This window comes from Myxine glutinosa, chromosome 3, assembly GCF_964187855.1.
Source record: "Myxine glutinosa chromosome 3, kmMyxGlut1.1, whole genome shotgun sequence".
In the NCBI taxonomy this organism is placed as follows: Eukaryota; Metazoa; Chordata; class Myxini; order Myxiniformes; family Myxinidae; genus Myxine; species Myxine glutinosa.
Window position 1 is genome coordinate 32,136,522 of NC_136263.1, and position 19,864 is coordinate 32,156,385.

The 19,864-nt window shown below is 38.2% G+C and overlaps 1 protein-coding gene across 1 annotated transcript in view; it reads right to left on the reverse strand.

The window, feature by feature from the left end:
• Positions 1-3,322: 3,322 nt before the first annotated feature.
• Positions 3,323-19,864, reverse strand: part of LOC137424251 (XK-related protein 6-like) — a 35,812-nt gene continuing 19,270 nt past the window's right edge. The window contains exon 3 of the mRNA XM_068111711.2: positions 3,323-4,931. Within this exon, the coding sequence (XP_067967812.2) occupies positions 3,709-4,931 (1,223 nt within the window). The 3' untranslated portion in view covers positions 3,323-3,708. The remainder of the gene's footprint in view (positions 4,932-19,864) is intronic.

Here is a 19,864-nt window from a genome sequence, read left to right on the forward strand (position 1 = left end):
AGGGTTTTGCAATCACTTCTGTGTGTCTGTGTCTGTCCAGGCCATAACTTTTTTTAAACCATTTGCGCTATTGTTATCAAATTTTCACCAAAGCTTTATAAAGATATTATGGAGAAGACAAATTAATAATTTTGTCAAAAGGGCAAAGGTCAGCATCACATAAAATCGTCAATTTTCATCCGATTGACCTGAAATTTCAATTTACCATATCAGTTTTGTCATCAAATATTCAACAAAGCTTTATTATGGCAAAGGTCAGCAAGAATGTAAAGGTCAACATTGTTAATTTTCATCCAAATGACCTGAAATTTTAAAGAATTTGCATTTTACATCAATTAATTGGTTCACTAATCAAAAGCTACAAGCCAATTGTCTTTTTCTTTTGTTTTTTTTTAACATCAAAAGGTAAAGGGAGGTTGCATAAAATCGTCAATTTTTGTCCAATTGACCTGAAATTTAAAGAATTTGCATATTGGGTTATATAATTGGCTCACTAATCAAAAGTTAGAAGCTGATTGTTTTTTTTTAGATCAAAAGGTCAAAGGTCAAGTTTGCATAAAATCGGCAATTTTTGTCCGATTGACCTGAAATTTCAATTTACCATTTCAGTTTTGTCATTAAAATATTCAACAAAGCTTTATGTCAAAGGTCAGCAAGAATATAAAGGTCAACATTGTTAATTTTCATCCAAATGACCTGAAATTTTAAAGAATTTGCATTTTACGTCAATGAATTGTTTCACTAATCAAAAGCTACAAGCCAATTGTCTTCTCTTTTTTTTTTTTTTTAACATCAAAAGGTCAAAGGTCAAGGTTGCATAAAATCGTCAATTTTTGTCCAATTGACTTGAAATTTAAAGAATTTGCATATTGGGTTACATAATTGGCTCACTAATCAAAAGTTGGAAGCTGATTGTGTTTTTTAGATCAAAAGGTCAAAGGTCAAGTTTGAATAAAATCGGCAATTTTTGTCTGATTGACCTGAAATTTCAATTGACCATTTCAGTTTTGTCATCAAATATTCAACAAAGCTTTATTATGTCAAAGGTCAGCAAAAATATAAAGGTCAACATTGTTAATTTTTATCCAAATGACCTGAAATTTTAAAGAATTTGCATTTTACGTCAATTAATTGATTCACTAATCAAAAGATACAAGCCAATTGTCTTTTTCTTTTGTTTTTTTAACATCAAAATTTAAAGGGTCAAGGTTGCATAAAATCGGCAATTTTTGTCCGATTGACCTGAAATTTCAATTTACCATTTCAGTTTTGTCATTAAAATATTCAACAAAGCTTTATGTCAAAGGTCAGCAAGAATATAAAGGTCAACATTGTTAATTTTCATCCAAATGACCTGAAATTTTAAAGAATTTGCATTTTACGTCAATGAATTGTTTCACTAATCAAAAGCTACAAGCCAATTGTCTTCTCTTTTTTTTTTTAACATCAAAAGGTCAAAGGTCAAGGTTGCATAAAATCGTCAATTTTTGTCCAATTGACTTGAAATTTAAAGAATTTGCATATTGGGTTACATAATTGGCTCACTAATCAAAAGTTGGAAGCTGATTGTGTTTTTTAGATCAAAAGGTCAAAGGTCAAGTTTGCATAAAATCGGCAATTTTTGTCCGATTGACCTGAAATTTCAATTGACCATTTCAGTTTTGTCATCAAATATTCAACAAAGCTTTATTATGTCAAAGGTCAGCAAAAATATAAAGGTCAACATTGTTAATTTTTATCCAAATGACCTGAAATTTTAAAGAATTTGCATTTTACGTCAATTAATTGATTCACTAATCAAAAGATACAAGCCAATTGTCTTTTTCTTTAGTTTTTTTAACATCAAAAGGTAAAGGGTCAAGGTTGCATAAAATCATCAATTTTTGTCCAATTGACCTGAAATTTTAAAGAATTTGCATTTTACGTCAATTAATTGATTCACTAATCAAAAGATACAAGCCAATTGTCTTTTTCTTTTGTTTTTTTAACATCAAAAGGTAAAGGGTCAAGGTTGCATAAAATCATCAATTTTTGTCCAATTGACCTGAAATTTAAAGAATTTGCATATTGGGTTACATAATTGGCTCACTTATCAAAAGTTAGAAGCTGATTGTTTTTTTTAAGATCAAAAGCTCAAAGGTCAAGGCTGCATAAAAGCATCAATTTTCACTTTGTATTTTTTTTTTTTTACCGTTTTCGTCATGTTTAGCATATGGAAGAAGAAGACGTCTGAATCCAAACTGATGTGGATGGACTTTGCATTTTCAGATGTTTTTCAGTTTAATTTTTGTTGTTGAACATAAAAAGTGAAATGAACAAATCACCGAACTGCAAGTTTATAATTGGTTGTTTTGATTCTATGTTTTCGACCTCTTTATTATGATGTTTAGACGTCCATACACAGTCTTCTGCAGTTCCATACTTTGACCGTCTCACAAAAGAGGTTATATGCCTTTCCATCATCTAGCAATTCCCATATATGCCTCCCCACAAAACACCATCCAAAAGTTTACAACAATTTCCAGTTCCCCCAGGATTTAATAACTTTAGCTATTTCCTTTATGATGACCTCCTGATTTTATTTTTTTAAACCACACCTTGCCAATGACATGATGGCAGCAGGCAAACTATGGTACAAAACAAGGAGCATACCGATAGGTTGAATTATTTCCTTTCCACCTATAAACAATCACCCAACAAAGTTTAAACTGTAGAGTTTATGGTTGTGGCAAATAAAGCCTTGACATGGCCGTTTAGCATTATTTCACAGTCCATTTGGTTATGCCCCCAAGATAGAATGCTTCCCGCCAAAGGTTTACACCAAATTTCATTTCAAAATCTCGGAAATGACGCCATTCGAAAAACGTGGAAATTCACGGAAACACGCAAAGTTCCAATCACACCCATTGATCGTCAAACTGCAAAACAGTTGCATCTCAAACCTTTTTGATCCCATCTTTACAGTTTTATTTTTGGGCCAAAATAACTTCAAGTGATTATGTATTTCACCATCCCTACACATACAACTCATGATCTATGAGGTCAATATGTCTCTTCTCCTGGGAAGGTGAGGGATCCCCAACAAATTTAGCAACGGAACTTCCTTCTACCTATTTAACTTAATTTCAAAATCAACACAAACAAAATAAATAAATAAATAATTTTTAAAACATTAAAAACATAGCACAAGGTGAACAAATATTAAGAAGCATTCCACTGACATAATACATATATCAAACATTCTTGGATCAAGCTTGGCATTGCAACTTAAATGTTCCATTTTCTTATTGCTTTTGGGGAATTCTTTCTCTTTTGGCCAGCATTGGCTTTTCCATGTGGAACGTCACATGGTTTTCCTCATCTGGCTGGTAACAGTCTATTACAGGTTTTCCTAATGGTATTAGGATTCCACCACAATGTGCAGACTGACATCACACACAGAGCAGATGAGGCAAGGGGTAATTTCCCTATCTGAAAATCATTTATGAGCCAACAGGGTTTTCACTGTCAATCCAATAGCAAAAAGTTCCAAAGAGCAAGTCAGTTTCTGAATCTTGTAATTGAAATGGTAAACAGTGTAGCCATCCGTTAAATTTTGAAATCAACCTCTGCAGTTGTAGTTCAGGGTCCCTGCCACTGGGATAATGTAGGCTTTTTGGCTCAGTTGCATATTGTCATAAACAAATTAAAAAATGCTTTCCCATGTCCCTACACAGTTGTCTCGTACTCGGCGAGTTCACATGGTGCGTTATCTTCTCGATAGCGAATGGTGATGACACCTGGGTTAACATGTTCAAGAGTACGGATACAGCGGCGTAGCCTGCGGTCAACCAAGTGGGCGTCCCATGCAGGGTATTTTTTGCGAGGCATGTCAATACGAATTACCTGACCCTTTCTACGTGTGAGGTTCTTTCGTAATGTTGCTAGTGGTATTCCATGTTGGTCTGGTGGCCAGTGCACTGAAATATGTCGAGAAACAGCAGTTGACGCTGGTATGGTTGGGCGAACTTGGAAAATAGGGCCTGTGCTGGCAGAGCTGTCCAGTGTCACCGTAAGTGTCTGCTCCGTTTCGGCACTAGGAAATCCTTGCGATGCTCTTGAAATAGCTCGCGACTTGCGTTCAGAAGTATTCTCTACCAGGCTCCAGGTCCTTTCAGGTGTTGCCATTGGCTGACTATCCATGATGTAGAGTGGGCTGTCACTAACGGCTGTGCCATTAACTGGAGGCACGGCCACACCAGCACTGCTTTGGGTCTCAGAAATTTCAGTTGTCAAAGTGACCACCTCTGCGGTTGAAGGCTGGTGACAACAGCAGAGGCAGCTGCAGCCAGGAAAATGCGGCCCACCCGTACAGCTGTCACCATGGCAACATTGTCGATGAGAGTGGAGACAAGTATAATAGGTCAACATAAAACCAATGCCAGCAGCAAAGGAAGCAAAAACAAGGCAGAGCACAGCAAAAGCTTCTTCATGTGAAAGGTGTGGGCCACGGTAGAGAAACCACAGAGCTGCTAGGCAGCCATTTTCAGTAAGCAGTAAACACTGGAACGTCGTGAAGCAGCAGCGCCCCGAGCCGCTTCCACCGCCGCCTCCAGCCTCAAACCAAGTGAAGATACACACAAGACCAACGACCATGTCACAAAGTATCTCTTCCCATTTGGAGGTGCAAAAGTCAGTACCAATGTGAATAACCCAAAAGGTTACAAGACACCAGTGGGTTACAAGGAAGAGGCCAAAGTAGAGTGGGAAAAGTGAAGCAAAAAGAGCAAAGGCAAGAGCACGTGATGCTGCTGTAAAAAGGTGCCAGAACATCATCGTCATCGCCGCCTGGCAAGCAACTGGCTGCTTGTCGTCCCTCAGGTCATGCAGGGCCTTATGATAGGCAGTCACAGCCCAAGCCATGGACAGCAGAGATCCAGTAACGCAGAGTCCTATGGGAAGATGGAAGGAGGTCAGTATTTCAAGAAAAGCAAAAACTAGTGAATAAAACCCGGAGATTACCGTGTGACGTAAAAGTAAGTTCATTGAAGGTTGTGTGCGAATCTATCCACCATGGAGAATCCATTGGTGCCATAACCGAGGCAGATGACAAAAAATAGGTTATCTTCCAGTCGTTAACAATGGAGAATTGTAACAAATGTTAATAAGAATAAAATGCTTTGCGATTATTGAAATCCTCAATTGAGCGCATTTGTACCAACTTAAGATGTTTGATGTTTTCCTATTTGTGTTGGAGAACTCCACAAAAACAATGCTTGTGGTTGGCAAGATCCTTATTCAAAACAGAAGACACCAAATTGAAATCCAGTTGAATTAATATATATTTGGTAAAATAGAAACCAAGGTGCAGAAGAAAAAGAAAATTCGGTAAAGTAAACATTTTCAGTTCCAAATGATCGTTTAGTGATCACTCGGCTTGCCTGCTGGACACCTACGCTATGTGCGTGTTGGTGCCTTGTTTTGGTGCCTTTTTTGTACAAGGTACAAAAAATATGAAAGAATATGGAACTTGTGATGTGGCCTTGTTTTTAATGTTGTTTAATATTTGCTAATCCTTAGCTTTGCAGGGAATGTTTCTCTTCTGAAACTCAGCATTTAAGCATGGAAACATGCAGATAGTGGACAAATAAAATTGGAAACATGCAGATAGTGGACAAATAAAATTGGAAACACCAGGGTACAGTACATGGGTGGTAAAACATGTACGCAAAGTATGGGGCCGCCACACGTATATGACTGGCACATGAAATATGCACATCTCTTCACGGAAGCCCTCTCGTCATGAATATATTAATGGGCCTGCGGCTCGATTCAGATATTAAGAGCAAGAATGGCTGCAAGAGGAGACCTCGGTGACTGAACGAGGTGTAATTGTTGGTGTGCGTTGGGCAGGTGGTTCAGTGACAAAGGCTGCGGAAATTGCTAACATGTCATGAGGAATGGTCTCCGTGTCAGCCGGAAAGGCATCATCAAAGGGCAACAGCCCCCGACTGCCTGGTTCCCACAGAACAATGTCCAGGTTGCTCCATAATGGTGTGAGGTGCATTTTCCTGGCAATGCCTAGGTCCACTCATTCCATTAAAAGGCAGAGTTGATGCAGTTCTGAGTGATTTTCTGCATCCCATGATGTACCATTTCCATTTCCCATTCTTGAAAGTGGTTTAAAGATTGTTGATTTTCACGATTTTTCAGTAGAACAAATTATTTTTAACTGACCGATACATTTAAGCCAACGTGTGGATCTCAACGGAATACTTTCATCTCATCTCCCTGTCAAGGCTGGAGTGACCCAAGGCAGTGGTCTAGGCCCCATCCTATTCCTAATCTTCATCAATGATCTCTGAATCTCTGGAAAATCCTCTTTATCCATTTGCTGACGACTCTACCCTCTGTCGTGACGTCTCTCATCTCCCCGTAGCCTTCGGAGTAGTGCTCACGTTTTTTGTACACCACTCCTTTTCTATTCCATCTCCAGGCGCTGCATGATGTCATCGCCGGGCACCGAAGGCACCGAAGTTAACGCGCGCTGAAAGGAAGTACTCAGTTTTCATTCCGGTTGTTTTCTTGTTTTCGGTCCTGGCGATATCTCAGCCATCCTTTGAGCTAGGAAGCAAACAGATTATTTTTAGTTTTTTTCATTAATCAATTAATTGCTTAATTACTTAATTATAATTTATTAAGTACTTATTTATTTCCTTTCTCATCTGGGCAATATCCCATGCACCTCTTGAGTTAGGAAGCTGATATTTGGGCATGACAATTACCAAGTGATTTGGCTGTAAAGGGTATTTTTGATTAATAAATTAATCGATTAATTATTTAATTATTCGATTAATGACTTAATAAATCATTTTTTTTAAGTTACAGATTCGGATGAAACGGTGGTGGTTTAGGTATTCTCATAGCCAATTGATTAATTATTGAATTTTTTATGATTATTAATTTTTTCCCATTATTAATCATTTATTTATTTCCTTTCTCATCTGGCCAATATCTCAGGCACCTTTTAATCTAGGAAGCTGCTATTTGGACACGACAGTGACCAAGCGATTAGGCTATAAAGGATATTTTAGATTTATCGAGTAATCAATTAAACAAAAAAAAAATTCGATTAATGACTTATTCAATTAATTTTCAAAAAGTTACAGCTCTGGATGAAACACTGGTGGTTGAGGTATACTATTACCAAGCCAATTGATTAATAAATTCTTTTATGATTATTTATTGATTTTAATTACGCAATTAATCAATCAATTATTGTACACCTCTCCCTCCCAATAAAGCCTGGTGTTGGCTTAGCGATTAGGGTGCTGGCTTGGGATCCTAGGATCCTGGGTTCAAATCCTGGTCGATCGCTAAATTAACGCCAGGGGGGTTGACTCAGCCTGTCATTCTTCCGAGGTCGGCAAAGTGAGTACCAGTTCACTGGTAATTCGCTGTGTGTCGCAAGAGGTGACTAACAGGGTTGGTGGCAGGAAAGGCATCCGGCCATAGAACATTGCTTCAAAAAGGGGACCATGTTGCCCAAAAAAGGCCAACCCCTGCTCTGTGAGGAAAAATGGCCTTAAAAGGTGTTTTTTTCTTTCTCCCACCCAATACAGTCTCTATGTGCTGCATGGCAGTATCACTGGGCACCGAAGGCGCCCCGGCAATGCCACACTAGAGGATGTTATTTATTTATTTGGCATGGGGGCAGTGTATTCTGAATGTATCTGTACTTCTTTTTTTTTTAAACAAATTTCCATTGTGGTTGTCACATGTCATGATGTGACCAGAACTTGAGGTCACTCCAACAGCCCATTAACAGGTGTACACTCACTCCCATTTGTCTATGACTGTCTGAAAAATGTAGCACTGCCAGGCGTCTGGCAACCTCCAATTGTCATGACCGACCATTTGGAAGTCCAACCCCGCTCTATCTCTCCGCTTTCCCCATCCCCCAGTGTTCACAGAGTGTCTCGTCAAGACAAAAGCATGGAGAATGGTGGCAATCTTTCAATGCGCATAGACTTCCAATATAATAACCAAAACATAATACAGCAATTAAAACTGGTTTGATGAATATTGAAAATTTTTAATTTATGTCATTAGTCTGATGCAAAAAAGAGGCATAATGTGCATTTTAAGCTGTCAAAGCATATTTTGAAAAGGTTCCTCTGAGTTGCTCTGGCAGGGAAAATACACAGAGCAAATTAGCCTGCCTGATGGAATGATTTGAAGCTGTCAAGTCGATATGAAGTAGCTAGGCAACACTATAACTGCAAGACAGTTAGTGACAGTGAATCACACTGTCTGCCCTTTGTTATTTAACTCAACTGCCTTCAAAATTCTCCTAATATGTCCATTTCCATAAAATCCGGCGTCTGTTTATCCATGACAAGATGCATTACTATTCAGGGAGATGAAATATGCCATTGTTGATAAGGTTAAGTGTATGAAAGAGAGAAGAGGAGGGGGGGTGAGAGGGTCGAATGGGTCGAATGAGTCAAGAGGGTCAAATGGGTCAAAAGGGTCAAATGGGTCAAGAGGGTCGAGAGGGAGAGAGGGAGAGAGGGTCGAGAGGGTCGAGAGGGTCAAGAGAGAGAGAGAGAGAGAGAGAGAGATGGAATATTTTTTTTACATCATCACCAATATTCAATAATTACAATGAAAAAAATTATTAGGCCTTTGGAATTGACCGATTAACCGATTATGCTGATCGAACAAGTAATCAGTACGATTACAGATATTATCGCATGAGTTTTTACGCTGCAAGATCCATGATGACACCACTCATTAAATTTATGTTCCTGGTCAGATATTCCCCCCCTGGTGTTGGCTTAGCGGTTAGGGTGCCGGCTTGGGATCCTTGGATCCTGGGTTTGAATCCCGGTGGATCGCTGAATGAACACCAGGGGGGTTGACTCAGCCTGTCATCCTTCCGAGGTCGGCAAATTGAGTACCAGTTCACTGGTAATTCCCTGTGTCGCAAGAGGCGACTAACAGGGTTGGCGGCAGGAAGGGCATCTGGCCATAAAACATTGCTTCAAAAAGGGGACCACGGTGCCCAAAAAAGGCCAACCCCTGCTTTGCGGGGAAAAATGGCCTCTAAAGGTGATTCAGTACTGGTCAGATATTCCCATTCCAAAGGTTTGCCATAAGCATTGTCTGTTGTGTATGGTTAATGTGAAACTCTGACACAAAAAGCTTTCACAACAATTTGAAAGAACAAAGAAAGCGTTCAGCGTTTACTCAAAAATTCTCCAAAGTCAAGATATAAATCCGATCAGCACATATGGGAGCATCAGCTAAAAGCAATGCGTCCACATCAGGCCAGTATGATGGAATTGAAAGAAATTCTAATCAAGATGTTGGGAAGTTATGTCACAGACATCGAGGCATTTCGTGCTGCAAAGGTTGCCTCGAGTGAGTAATGAAATAAAGCATTTCACTTAAGGTAGTTGTTTGGATTTCCATTAGTTTTCTGTGCCAAACTGCCATTTAGTGCAAACAAGAAGTGCCCGAACTATTATTCACAAAGAACTATACAGTAATCGGATTGGCAATCTTCTTCATTCCCATAAGCCTTTTTTTCGAATATTCATTTCTTGCTGCACACTCGGCTGCCACATCATGGATAAAGTCGCAATTTAGCAGTTTTTACTCAATAATGTTTGTCTCAACAAATTCATTGAAATTTCCAATATATTTGATAGAAATTGATTTTTACTTGCGTTAATACTCAAGGGTTATGTGTAATACTGTATATAAAGATCATTCTAACCACTTAATGACTGACTGATATTAATGTTAATTCCTGGTGATGTGGAAAGTTGAAATTTTGCATGCCGACAGACAACAAAGCCGATTACCGATCCAATATATTGATCCCACCAGGAAAAATCACAAAAAAACCCCCCAGAAAACCCCAGAAAGCATCCATAAATGAAAATGTATGTAAGAAAAGCATAAGGGCGTGCAAAAAAAAAGAACAACAAAAACAAGACCAAAGGTCTAACAGCGGCGTAGCCAGGCTTTTAAAATATTATAAACCACAAACACATATGATTAGCTTTTTAAACAGTCGCTAATGGTGTTTACAACATTAAACAAAGAAATTTGGAGGAATTAAGGACTGAGGGAAGATCTTAAAGCACTGAGGGAAGATCTACTGTAATCTATATACCCCACAAGGGTTGGGGGTGTGCTCATTTACCAAGCAGATAGCTAGCGCTTGCCAAGCCAGCCATTCCTTAAGGGTTTTGAATGGAATGCTTACTCGAATGCTTAAACCACTTGGCGATCTCTCCACAAGAACCTTGGTAAATGAACACCCTATGTTCTTCAGACCCGACCATAGATCGACTGTAATCTATATACCCCAAAGAGGAATGACCCTTCCTGCAGCTCCCGTAGTGAGTGGGTGTAGGCCTTCATATAAATTAAAATGTTGGTCGGTGGACTCAGCCGTCGTAATGACGTCGTAATGACGTCGTAATGACATCATAGACATAATGACGTAACGGACACAAAACTGCCACTACTTTAATATGTAGAAGACAATATATTTGAACTTTCAGTACATTTGCAGTCACTACGAAGGGATTAGTGTTACGATTTGATTTACTATAATATTAACGTTACGTTATCATTATTGCGAAAATAATATTACTATCACAAAACCGAGGCGAATTCTTTACTTCCTCGGTTATTAACATTAGTGCCAAACACCGCTCATCACTGATTCATGAACCATACACCGCTTCAATCCATTGACTTTCCATTCATGACATTGGGATTAAAGTGTTATGGTTACATTTACTATATTATTATTATTATTATTATTATTATCATGAAACCGATACTACTGAAACGGTACATGACTATTAACAAACCTGGGCTTAATTTGTCCGAAGCGGTCCGAAGGTGAAGCATAACGCCCAAGGCCTATACGTACCGTATTGATGGAAGAGCCATAACGTCTATGCTTTCGATATTTGATGATCATTTTAACAATCGGTTTGTTTGTGTTTCACACTGAATGAAAAACGTTAGGGTACAGCATGGCGATTGTGATATATGACAGGTTCAACCATATGTTTGGCTTGAACAAAATTGGAATTTAAATGGCGGTGTGTGGAGTCAGCCGCCGCACCGCCGTAATGACATCAGATGTAATCACATCACCCTGTCATGTGATGAGATCCTCAGCTCTGATTGGTATACGTTTGAGGGGACATGCATACATACATACATACATACATACAAACAGACGGACAAACACTGTTCTAGACTGCTTAGCCGTATGGGCTATGCCGTAAAAAAATCTCAATCGATATCTAGCATTTGAAAATTGTAATTTCTATAACTGTAAACTGTTTCTAAAAAACATTAATTGATATCTAGCATTTGAAATTTGTAATTTCTATAACTGTAAACTGTTTCTAAAAAACCTCATTCGATATCTAGCATTTGAAAATTGTAATTTCTATAACTGTAAACTTTTTGTAAAAAAAAACCTCAATCTACATCTAGCATTTGAAAATTGTAATTTCTATAACTGTAAACTGTTTCTAAAAACCTCAATTTATATCTAGCATTTGAAAATTGTAATTTCTATAACTGTAACCTGTTTCTAAAAACCTAAATTTATATCTAGCATTTGAAAATTGTAATTTCTATAACTGTAAACTGTTTCTAAAAACCTCAATTTATATCTAGCATTTGAAAATTGTAATTTCTATAACTGTAAACTTTTTGTAAAAAAAACCTCAATCTACATCTAGCATTTGAAAATTGTAATTTCTATAACTGTAAACTGCTTCTAAAAACCTCAATTTATATCTAGCATTTGAAAATTGGAATTTCTATAACTGCAAACTTTTTTTTTAAAACCTCAATCTACATCTAGCATTTGAAAATTGTAATTTCTATAACTGTAAACTGTTTCTAAAAAACCTCAATCTACATCTAGCATTTGAAAATTGTAATTTCTATAACTGTAAACTGTTTCTAAAAACCTCAATTTATATCTAGCATTTGAAAATTGTGATTTATAAAACTGTAAACGTTTTCTAAAAAACCTCAATCTACATCTAACATTTGAAAATTGTAATTTCTATAACTGTAAACTGTTTCTAAAAACCTCAATTTATATCTAGCAATTAAAAATTGTAATTTATAAAACTGTAAACGTTTTCTAAAAAACCTCAATCTACATCAAGCATTTGAAAATTGTAATTTCTATAACTGTAAACTGTTTCTAAAAAACCTCAATCTACATCTAGCATTTGAAAATTGGAATTTCTAAAACTGTAACCTGTTTCTAAGAAACCTCAATCTATATCTAGCATTTGAAAATTGTAATTTCTATAACTGTAAACTTTTTGTAAAAAAAACCTCAATCTACATCTAGCATTTGAAAATTGTAATTTCTATAACTGTAAACTGTTTCTAAAAACCTCAATTTATATCTAGCAATTAAAAGTTGTAATTTATAAAACTGTAAACTTTTTCTAAAAAACCTCAATCTACATCTGGCATTTGAAAATTGTAATTTCTATAACTGTAAACTGTTTCTAAAAAACCTCAATCTACATCTAGCATTTGAAAATTGGAATTTCTATAACTGTAAACTGTTTCTAAAAACCTCAATTTATATCTAGCATTTGAAAATTGTAATTTCTATAACTGTAAACATTTTGTAAAAAAAAACCTCAATCTACATCTAGCATTTGAAAATTGTAATTTCTATAACTGTAAACTGTTTCTAAAAAACCTCAATCTATATCTAGCATTTGAAAATTGTAATTTCTATAACTGTAACCTGTTTCTAAAAAACCTCAATCTATATCTAGCATTTGAAAATTGTAATTTCTATAACTGTAAACTGTTTCTAAAAACCTCAATTTATATCTCGCATTTGAAAATTGTAATTTCTATAACTGTAAACTGTTTCTAAAAAACCTCAATCTATATCTAGCATTTGAAAATTGTAATTTCTATAACTGTAAACTGTTTCTAAAAACCTCAATTTATATCTAGCATTTGAAAATTGTAATTTCTATAACTGTAAACTTTTTGTAAAAAAAACCTCAATCTACATCTAGCATTTGAAAACTGTAATTTCTATAACTGTAAACTGTTTCTAAAAAACCTCAATCTATATCGAGCATTTGAAAATTGTAATTTCTATAACTATAAACTGTTTCTAAAAACCTCAATTTATATCTAGCATTTGAAATTAGTAATTTCTAAAACTGGAAACGTTTTGTAAAAAAAACCTCAATCTACATCTATCATTTGAAAATTGTAATTTCTATAACTGTAAACTGTTTCTAAAAAAAACCTCAATTGATATCTAGCATTTGAAAATTGTAATTTATATCTCTGCAAAATGTTTCTAAAAAACCTCCAGCAGCAGGTCGGTCATGCTTGCCTATAATCATAAAGCTTCTTTTTATTATGTACCTACGTACGAAGCACATTTCGTTATTGCTTACAATATGTAAGCATACCCTACTAGGGTTACCATAAACCTCGTGGTACCTCGATTTAACAATGGCAATAAAGGTTCATGTGGTGGCATGAACGACACGCATGGTGAGGGCCATTTGATTACAGGAACATGTTGAAGCTATCTAAATGCTTTGCAACATTTACTTAACTTTTGTCACACTGTATTAAGTAATTTGTGTCAAATTGTATTAAGTCCTTGATAGTCAGATCATTTAGCAAAACAAAATCAAAAACATCAAGATTTCTGGATTTGGTCAGTCGTTGAGTGTAGATGATACCACTCACTTCTACACTTGAAGATCTAAACAGCCATGGGAATCATACTAACACCAGTGGAATGAAGAAACAGCAAGTCTTTAACCACTTCAACAGATCAGTTTCTTTATCAAATCCTTAATAAGTTTTCTTCTCTGCCAGTATATTAGAGTTGGGGAGTCACTTAACAGTTATTTGGAGTTTGATGCCACACACGAGTGACATCTCATTCGTTTGCTTGGCGAAGGATCCGTCTCTTTTTCAGAACCGAACATAGTAGTCAGTCATGATCACATGACAACTAGTAATATTGCCATATCTACACTCGCAAAGTACCATTTTCATCTGCCTGTCATTCCTATCTAATTCAACTTAGGCACTCAGCCAAATTAGATTGGAAAAGGCAATAAACAACTGCCAAATCTGCATGACTCTACATGGCATGGACCAGAGATTTTCTGCAAAGTGAAGATGCCTTTTGCTGCATTTTCGATTCCATTAGGTCTCACATCAGAATGTGGCCCTACTGTCCTCAACTATGATGTATGTAGTAGCCTTTGCATAATCTCAATCATACCATTGCCTTATGTCATCATCATTGAAAGGCCCTCAGAATCAGCTTCTTCGTGGGAGATACCAATGATCTTGAAAGATTTGGTTTCTACAGCGTGAAGCCGAGCTAGGTGTGAGGCAGGAGCACCGGCCCAGAGGGGAGAGCAGTATTACATTGAGCTGCGGATGAAAGCCTTGTATTTGGTGAGGAGCTCAGGTGTGCCAAGGAAGGACTTCACATGACGGAGGATGCCCAGTCGGCGACTGGCTTTGGAGGCCAGCTTGGAAATGTGGTTTTCCCAGGAAAGACTATGGCAGATTGTGAGACGGCAGATACCTAAAAGCTTGAGTGACAGAACTTCTTCAAGTGGATGTTGAGAATGTGGATGGGAGGGTTTTCCAGATGGTCTTTTCAGAGACAAAGTGAGTATGTGAAATTTGTCAGGATTGAAAGACATGTTCCACTTGTTTGACCAGTTTGTGATTTTATCCAGGTCTGCAAAGAGTGAAGAGGCTTCTGCCTGCCAATCTGAGGGTTGAGATATGGAGCAGCAGAGAGTGGAGTCATCAGCAAAAAGATAGAGGGGATTTTCCAGAGAGTTGGAGAGATCGTAAATGAAGCCCAGAAAAAGCACAGGGCCCAGAACACTGCCCTGAGGAACTCCAGCCTGGACAGGAAGAGGAGATGAGAGAATTCCATTCAGAGCCACATGTTGACTGTGACCGGAGAGGAAGTCCACAAGTCATGCGCGGAGATTTCCATGGATACCGTTAGAGGAGAGTTTGGTGAGCAGGGCGGGGTGCCAGACCGTATCGAATGCACGAGATATGTCAGGGAAGACGGCTCTGATTTCCTGTTTGGCGTTGAGGACCTCCATCCATTGTTGAGACAGCAGAAGTAGCATGACCAGAGTAGAGTGACATGGTCTGCATCCCCCCAAAAAAAATTTTGGTACTTTTTTGTAAAATTTTGAATAATCATCAAAAACAAGCGTTGTACTTGTCGAATTATGACGTCATAATTAAGGGACCAATGATGTCATCATTAACATTTATTCCCCATGCAGAGTTCTTTACAATGAGCCACGTATCATTTTTTTCCAAGATGGCACCTGTGCCACGTGACCTATGACATCATAATTATCATTAAAATTATACAGGAGGAGGCGCTCCTATCGTGAAAATTCCATGTCCATCGGACCAACAGTTGCAGAGAGAAAAAAATTTCATACTGATCAGATCAAGCGTTGTGCTCGTCAAATTATGATGTCGTAATGCAAGCACCGATGACATCATAAGCATAACTTATTCACCATGGAGAGTACTTGACAATGAGCTATGTTTCATTGTTACCCTGCGCTCGCGAAGCGAAAAGCAGGGTTAGGCATTCGGTTACGTCCGCACGTGCGTCTGCATTTTTAAAATTGATTTTCTCGGCCACCGTTGGTCCGATTGACACAACATTTTACCATAGGAGCGCTTCCGCCTGTATAATTTTTGTATTCTTACTTATGACGTCATAGATCATGTGGTATGGACGCCATCTTGGAAAAGCGTTACACCTCTATATCTCCCAAACTGCTCAATGGAAAAAGTTGAGACAAGGCTCATTGTCAAGTACTCCACATGGGGAATAACTTATGTTGATGACGATGTCATCGGTGCCTGCATTATGATGTTATAATTCGACAAGTACAACGCTTGATCTGATCAGCATGAAAAGAAAAGTTGAACATTTGTATCATGCGTTTATTGAGTGCAAGAGATTGTCATCTCTGTTTCTGTATCTGAGCCGAATCTTTTGTAAATTTAAAATGGTTTTTTCTGTTACAATCTTTGTTTACGAACTTGCATGTAATACGAGGAAAAACTCTGTGATTTTGCTTTTGAATTTTTTGTTTGGAATTGCTAAGCTTGCAATTTATAAAACCAGAAAAGCCAGATTAGGTAGTGGAAAAAATGAAAATGCACTTTTTTGTTTTTTAGGGATGGTGTCAGCACGTATAAAGCTCGAACATGCTTATCGTGTAAACATGGGGAACCTTCTTGTGTTTGAAGAGTTATGGGGTATAGGGGGGTGTTTTGTGCAAATGCATTGGAAATGAGGTTGTGATTTGCATGTAAAGTGGAGTTGGAATACTTTTGGTTTTATACTTTTATAATAAAAGGACACAAAGTCTCTCTCTGTGTCTCTGTGTCTCTGTGTCTCTTTCTCTCTTTCTCTTTCTCTTTCATTCGCTTTCTCTCAGTCTCTCTAATGCTGCCATGGCCGTGACTTCCTGAAGGTGGGGATACACCATCCTGGATGTGGGGGATCTCTGGGTCACTCCTGGGAGATCGATCGACTGTCTGGGAATATAAAAGAACAACAACAACAACAACAACAACTACCCCAGTCTGTTCAGTCCCATTCTTCCCTCCAAGGCTTCAAGACAGCTGTTCACCACTACCTCAGGTCATCCTCTATTTATCCTCCTGATCTCTTCTATCTAAAATGACCCCATTCCTAAGCACTCCCTTTTTCCAGGTTATTGTAATCATTTCCCCCTCTCCCTCCCCTCTTTATATTTGTTAGTTGTTGGCATTTCCCCTTTCCCCTGCTGTTCCCATTATGTTGTGTCCCGATTTGTTTTGTCATAGCTCTTCCACGAGCCGAGACCATGTAGTAAAAAGTTAAAAAAAAAAAAATTCCCCTCATTTGCAGCATTTTCCACTAACGTATCCCCTGCAAATGCCGGGGTCCAACTGTGTATATACAGTCACGTGAAAAAGTAAGTACACCCCATGTAAAGTTTTGACTTTTTCAACACATTTCAACATACAGCTATTTGATCTTCATTTCAACAATATTGATCGATAAAGGTGATATAATATAACAAATATCATGAAACATTTACATTTTGTAGTCCATTGTATAATTTAAATAAACATAAATGCAAATTTCGCATGTGGAAACAGTAAGTACACCCTTGGGTCTAATAGGTGGTATTGCCCCCTTTGGCAGAAACAACCTCAAGTCAGCGTTTCTTACAACTGTCGACCAGTCTCTGACATTGACTGGGAGAAATTTTTTCCCACTCCTCCATGCAGAACTCTTTCAGCTGCACGATGTTTGAGGGGTTTCTTGCATGCACAGCTCGTTTCAAATCCCCCCACAACATTTCGATGGGATTTAGATCCGGGCTTTCACTTGGCCATTCCAGAACCCTCCATTTCTTTCATTTCAGCCATTCCTTGGTGGATTTACTGGTATATTTAAGGTCATTGCCATGTTGCAAGGTCCACCTTCGGTTGAGCTTCAACTTTCCGACAGATGGCCTCACATTATCCTCAAGCACCCTCTGGTACAATGACGAATTCATAGTGGATTCTATGATGGTGAGCTGCCCAGGCCCTGATGCAGCAAAGCTGCCCCAAACCATAATATTTCCTCCACCATGCTTTACAGTTGGTATCAGGTTCTTGTGGTCAAATGCTGTCTTTGGTTTTCGCCAAACATGTCTTCTGGTACTGTGGCCAAATAGCTCTACCTTTGACTCATCTGTCCAGAGCACATTGTTCCAGAAGTGCTGGTCTTTGCCCAGGTGTTCATTGGTAAACTTTAGTCTTGCCCTGATGTTCTTTCTGGAAAGCAAAGGTTTCTTCCTGGCACACCTCCCATGTCGATCAAATATGTGCAGCCTCTTTCTAATGGTAGACTCGTGCAGTTTGACATCAACAGTGGCAAGAGCTACCTGTCGGTCCCGTGATGACATTCTGGGGTTCTTAGAGACTTCTTTCAGCATCTTGCGGTCTGCTCTCGGGCTGAACTTGCTCGGGCGGCCTGGCCTGAACAAGTTGGCAGTTGTTTGGAATCTTCTCCACTTGAAGATGATCTTCTGGACAGTCGAATGATTGATTTCAAATTGTTTGGAGATCTTTTTAAATCCCTTCCCAGACTCGTAGGCATCTATAACCTTCTTTCGGAAGGCCTCAAAGAGCTCTTTTGATCTAGGCATGGTGACGCCGCACACTTCAACAACAAAGAGCAAACCAAACTAAATGTCTGAGGTTTAAATAAGACAGGTTCCTTGAAGATCCTCTCTAACGATGTTCTAATCATTTGCACCTGAGCTGGTGCACCTGATTCTAATTTTAGGTATTTGAAGTAGTGATAAATGTAGGGGTGTACTTACTTTTTCCACATGCAAAATTTGCATTTATGTTTATTTAAATTATACAACGGACTACAAAATGTAAATGTTTCATGATATTTGTTATATTATATCACCTTTTATTTATATATATATACATACATACACACATGTAAAATAAGGTGGTGTTTTACCATTGCCTTCACAGTGATAATCATGTCAGGGATGTGGCTACTGTGCCAGCGATAACTTGTTTATTCTTTGTTGAAAGACATTGGAGGATCTTTCATGTATCCTAACTTATGTTAGAGCATGGGTGTTCCTCGTTTAATGTCCATCTGAGTGACGGCACACTTTTTGATGTACTGCCCTATCTTTTTGATGCAATTCCATACATTTTATAGTCAGGTTAAGAATCAAGCCAAGAGACCACAACCTTTGTGCTATCCTGTCAAGCTTCTTTATAGACTATTAGCAGGAGTACCCAGCGTTGCACGGTGATGTTCTAATATTGTTGGCATTTTGAAGAAATCAATTTGGGTTTTTCTATTTTTTTTTGTGGGTGCATAAACACACCCCTACACCCACTAAGTAGAATTTATATTTAATACTAGGAAGATTACCCATCCCAATTGAAGGGAAAAGCTAGCATGGGATCCCCCTCCTCCCTTCCCCACTCTCTCTCCAATTCCCCTTTCTCTCCCTCACTCCCTCCCCTCTCTCCCCCACACCGCTCACTCCACAACCCCTCTCTCCCTCCCACAGTCCCCTCTCCCTCCCCCCAATCCATTCCTGCTCCCCTCTCTCCCCGAACTCCCTCCCCTCTCTTCCCCACTCATTTTCACGTGCGTTCAAACGGAAATACGTAACCATGCTAACGTTTTTTCAACCAAGTAAATCAACGATTACCTTTCCAATGGTAGATAATTCGGTGAAGGTACAGGGCAGGGGTTGGAGTTCAAAACTGCAAACACGTTTTTGGGAGCGAAATACGTTGCCAGTGAAAGAAGAAGAAGTTGTCGTGTGTGGACAATGGACATATATGGAAACACTCCGCTGGGACCCATATCAATAATAGTGTCGATATGGATGGCGTTCTTACACAATTGTGGCACTACTTTATTTATAAACAAATAATATTAATAAAGAGATGCATAATAAAAGAATACTGGATTTCTCATTTTTTTAAATTTCAGGTTATCAAGGCTCGTGGAAGCAAGAACACAGAACAGACAATGATGATCACGGGAGCAACAAAAGTTGACACAAAGTAGAATCCGAATCCAAAAATATCAATACCAATGGCCCTGGCCGGCAATGAAATAAAATCAAAGCACGGTGTAAAATAATAATCAAAGAATCAACTATGTCAGCTTTTAATAATCTTATACGATACAATCATGACGGGTGTTCAAAACTCAACACAA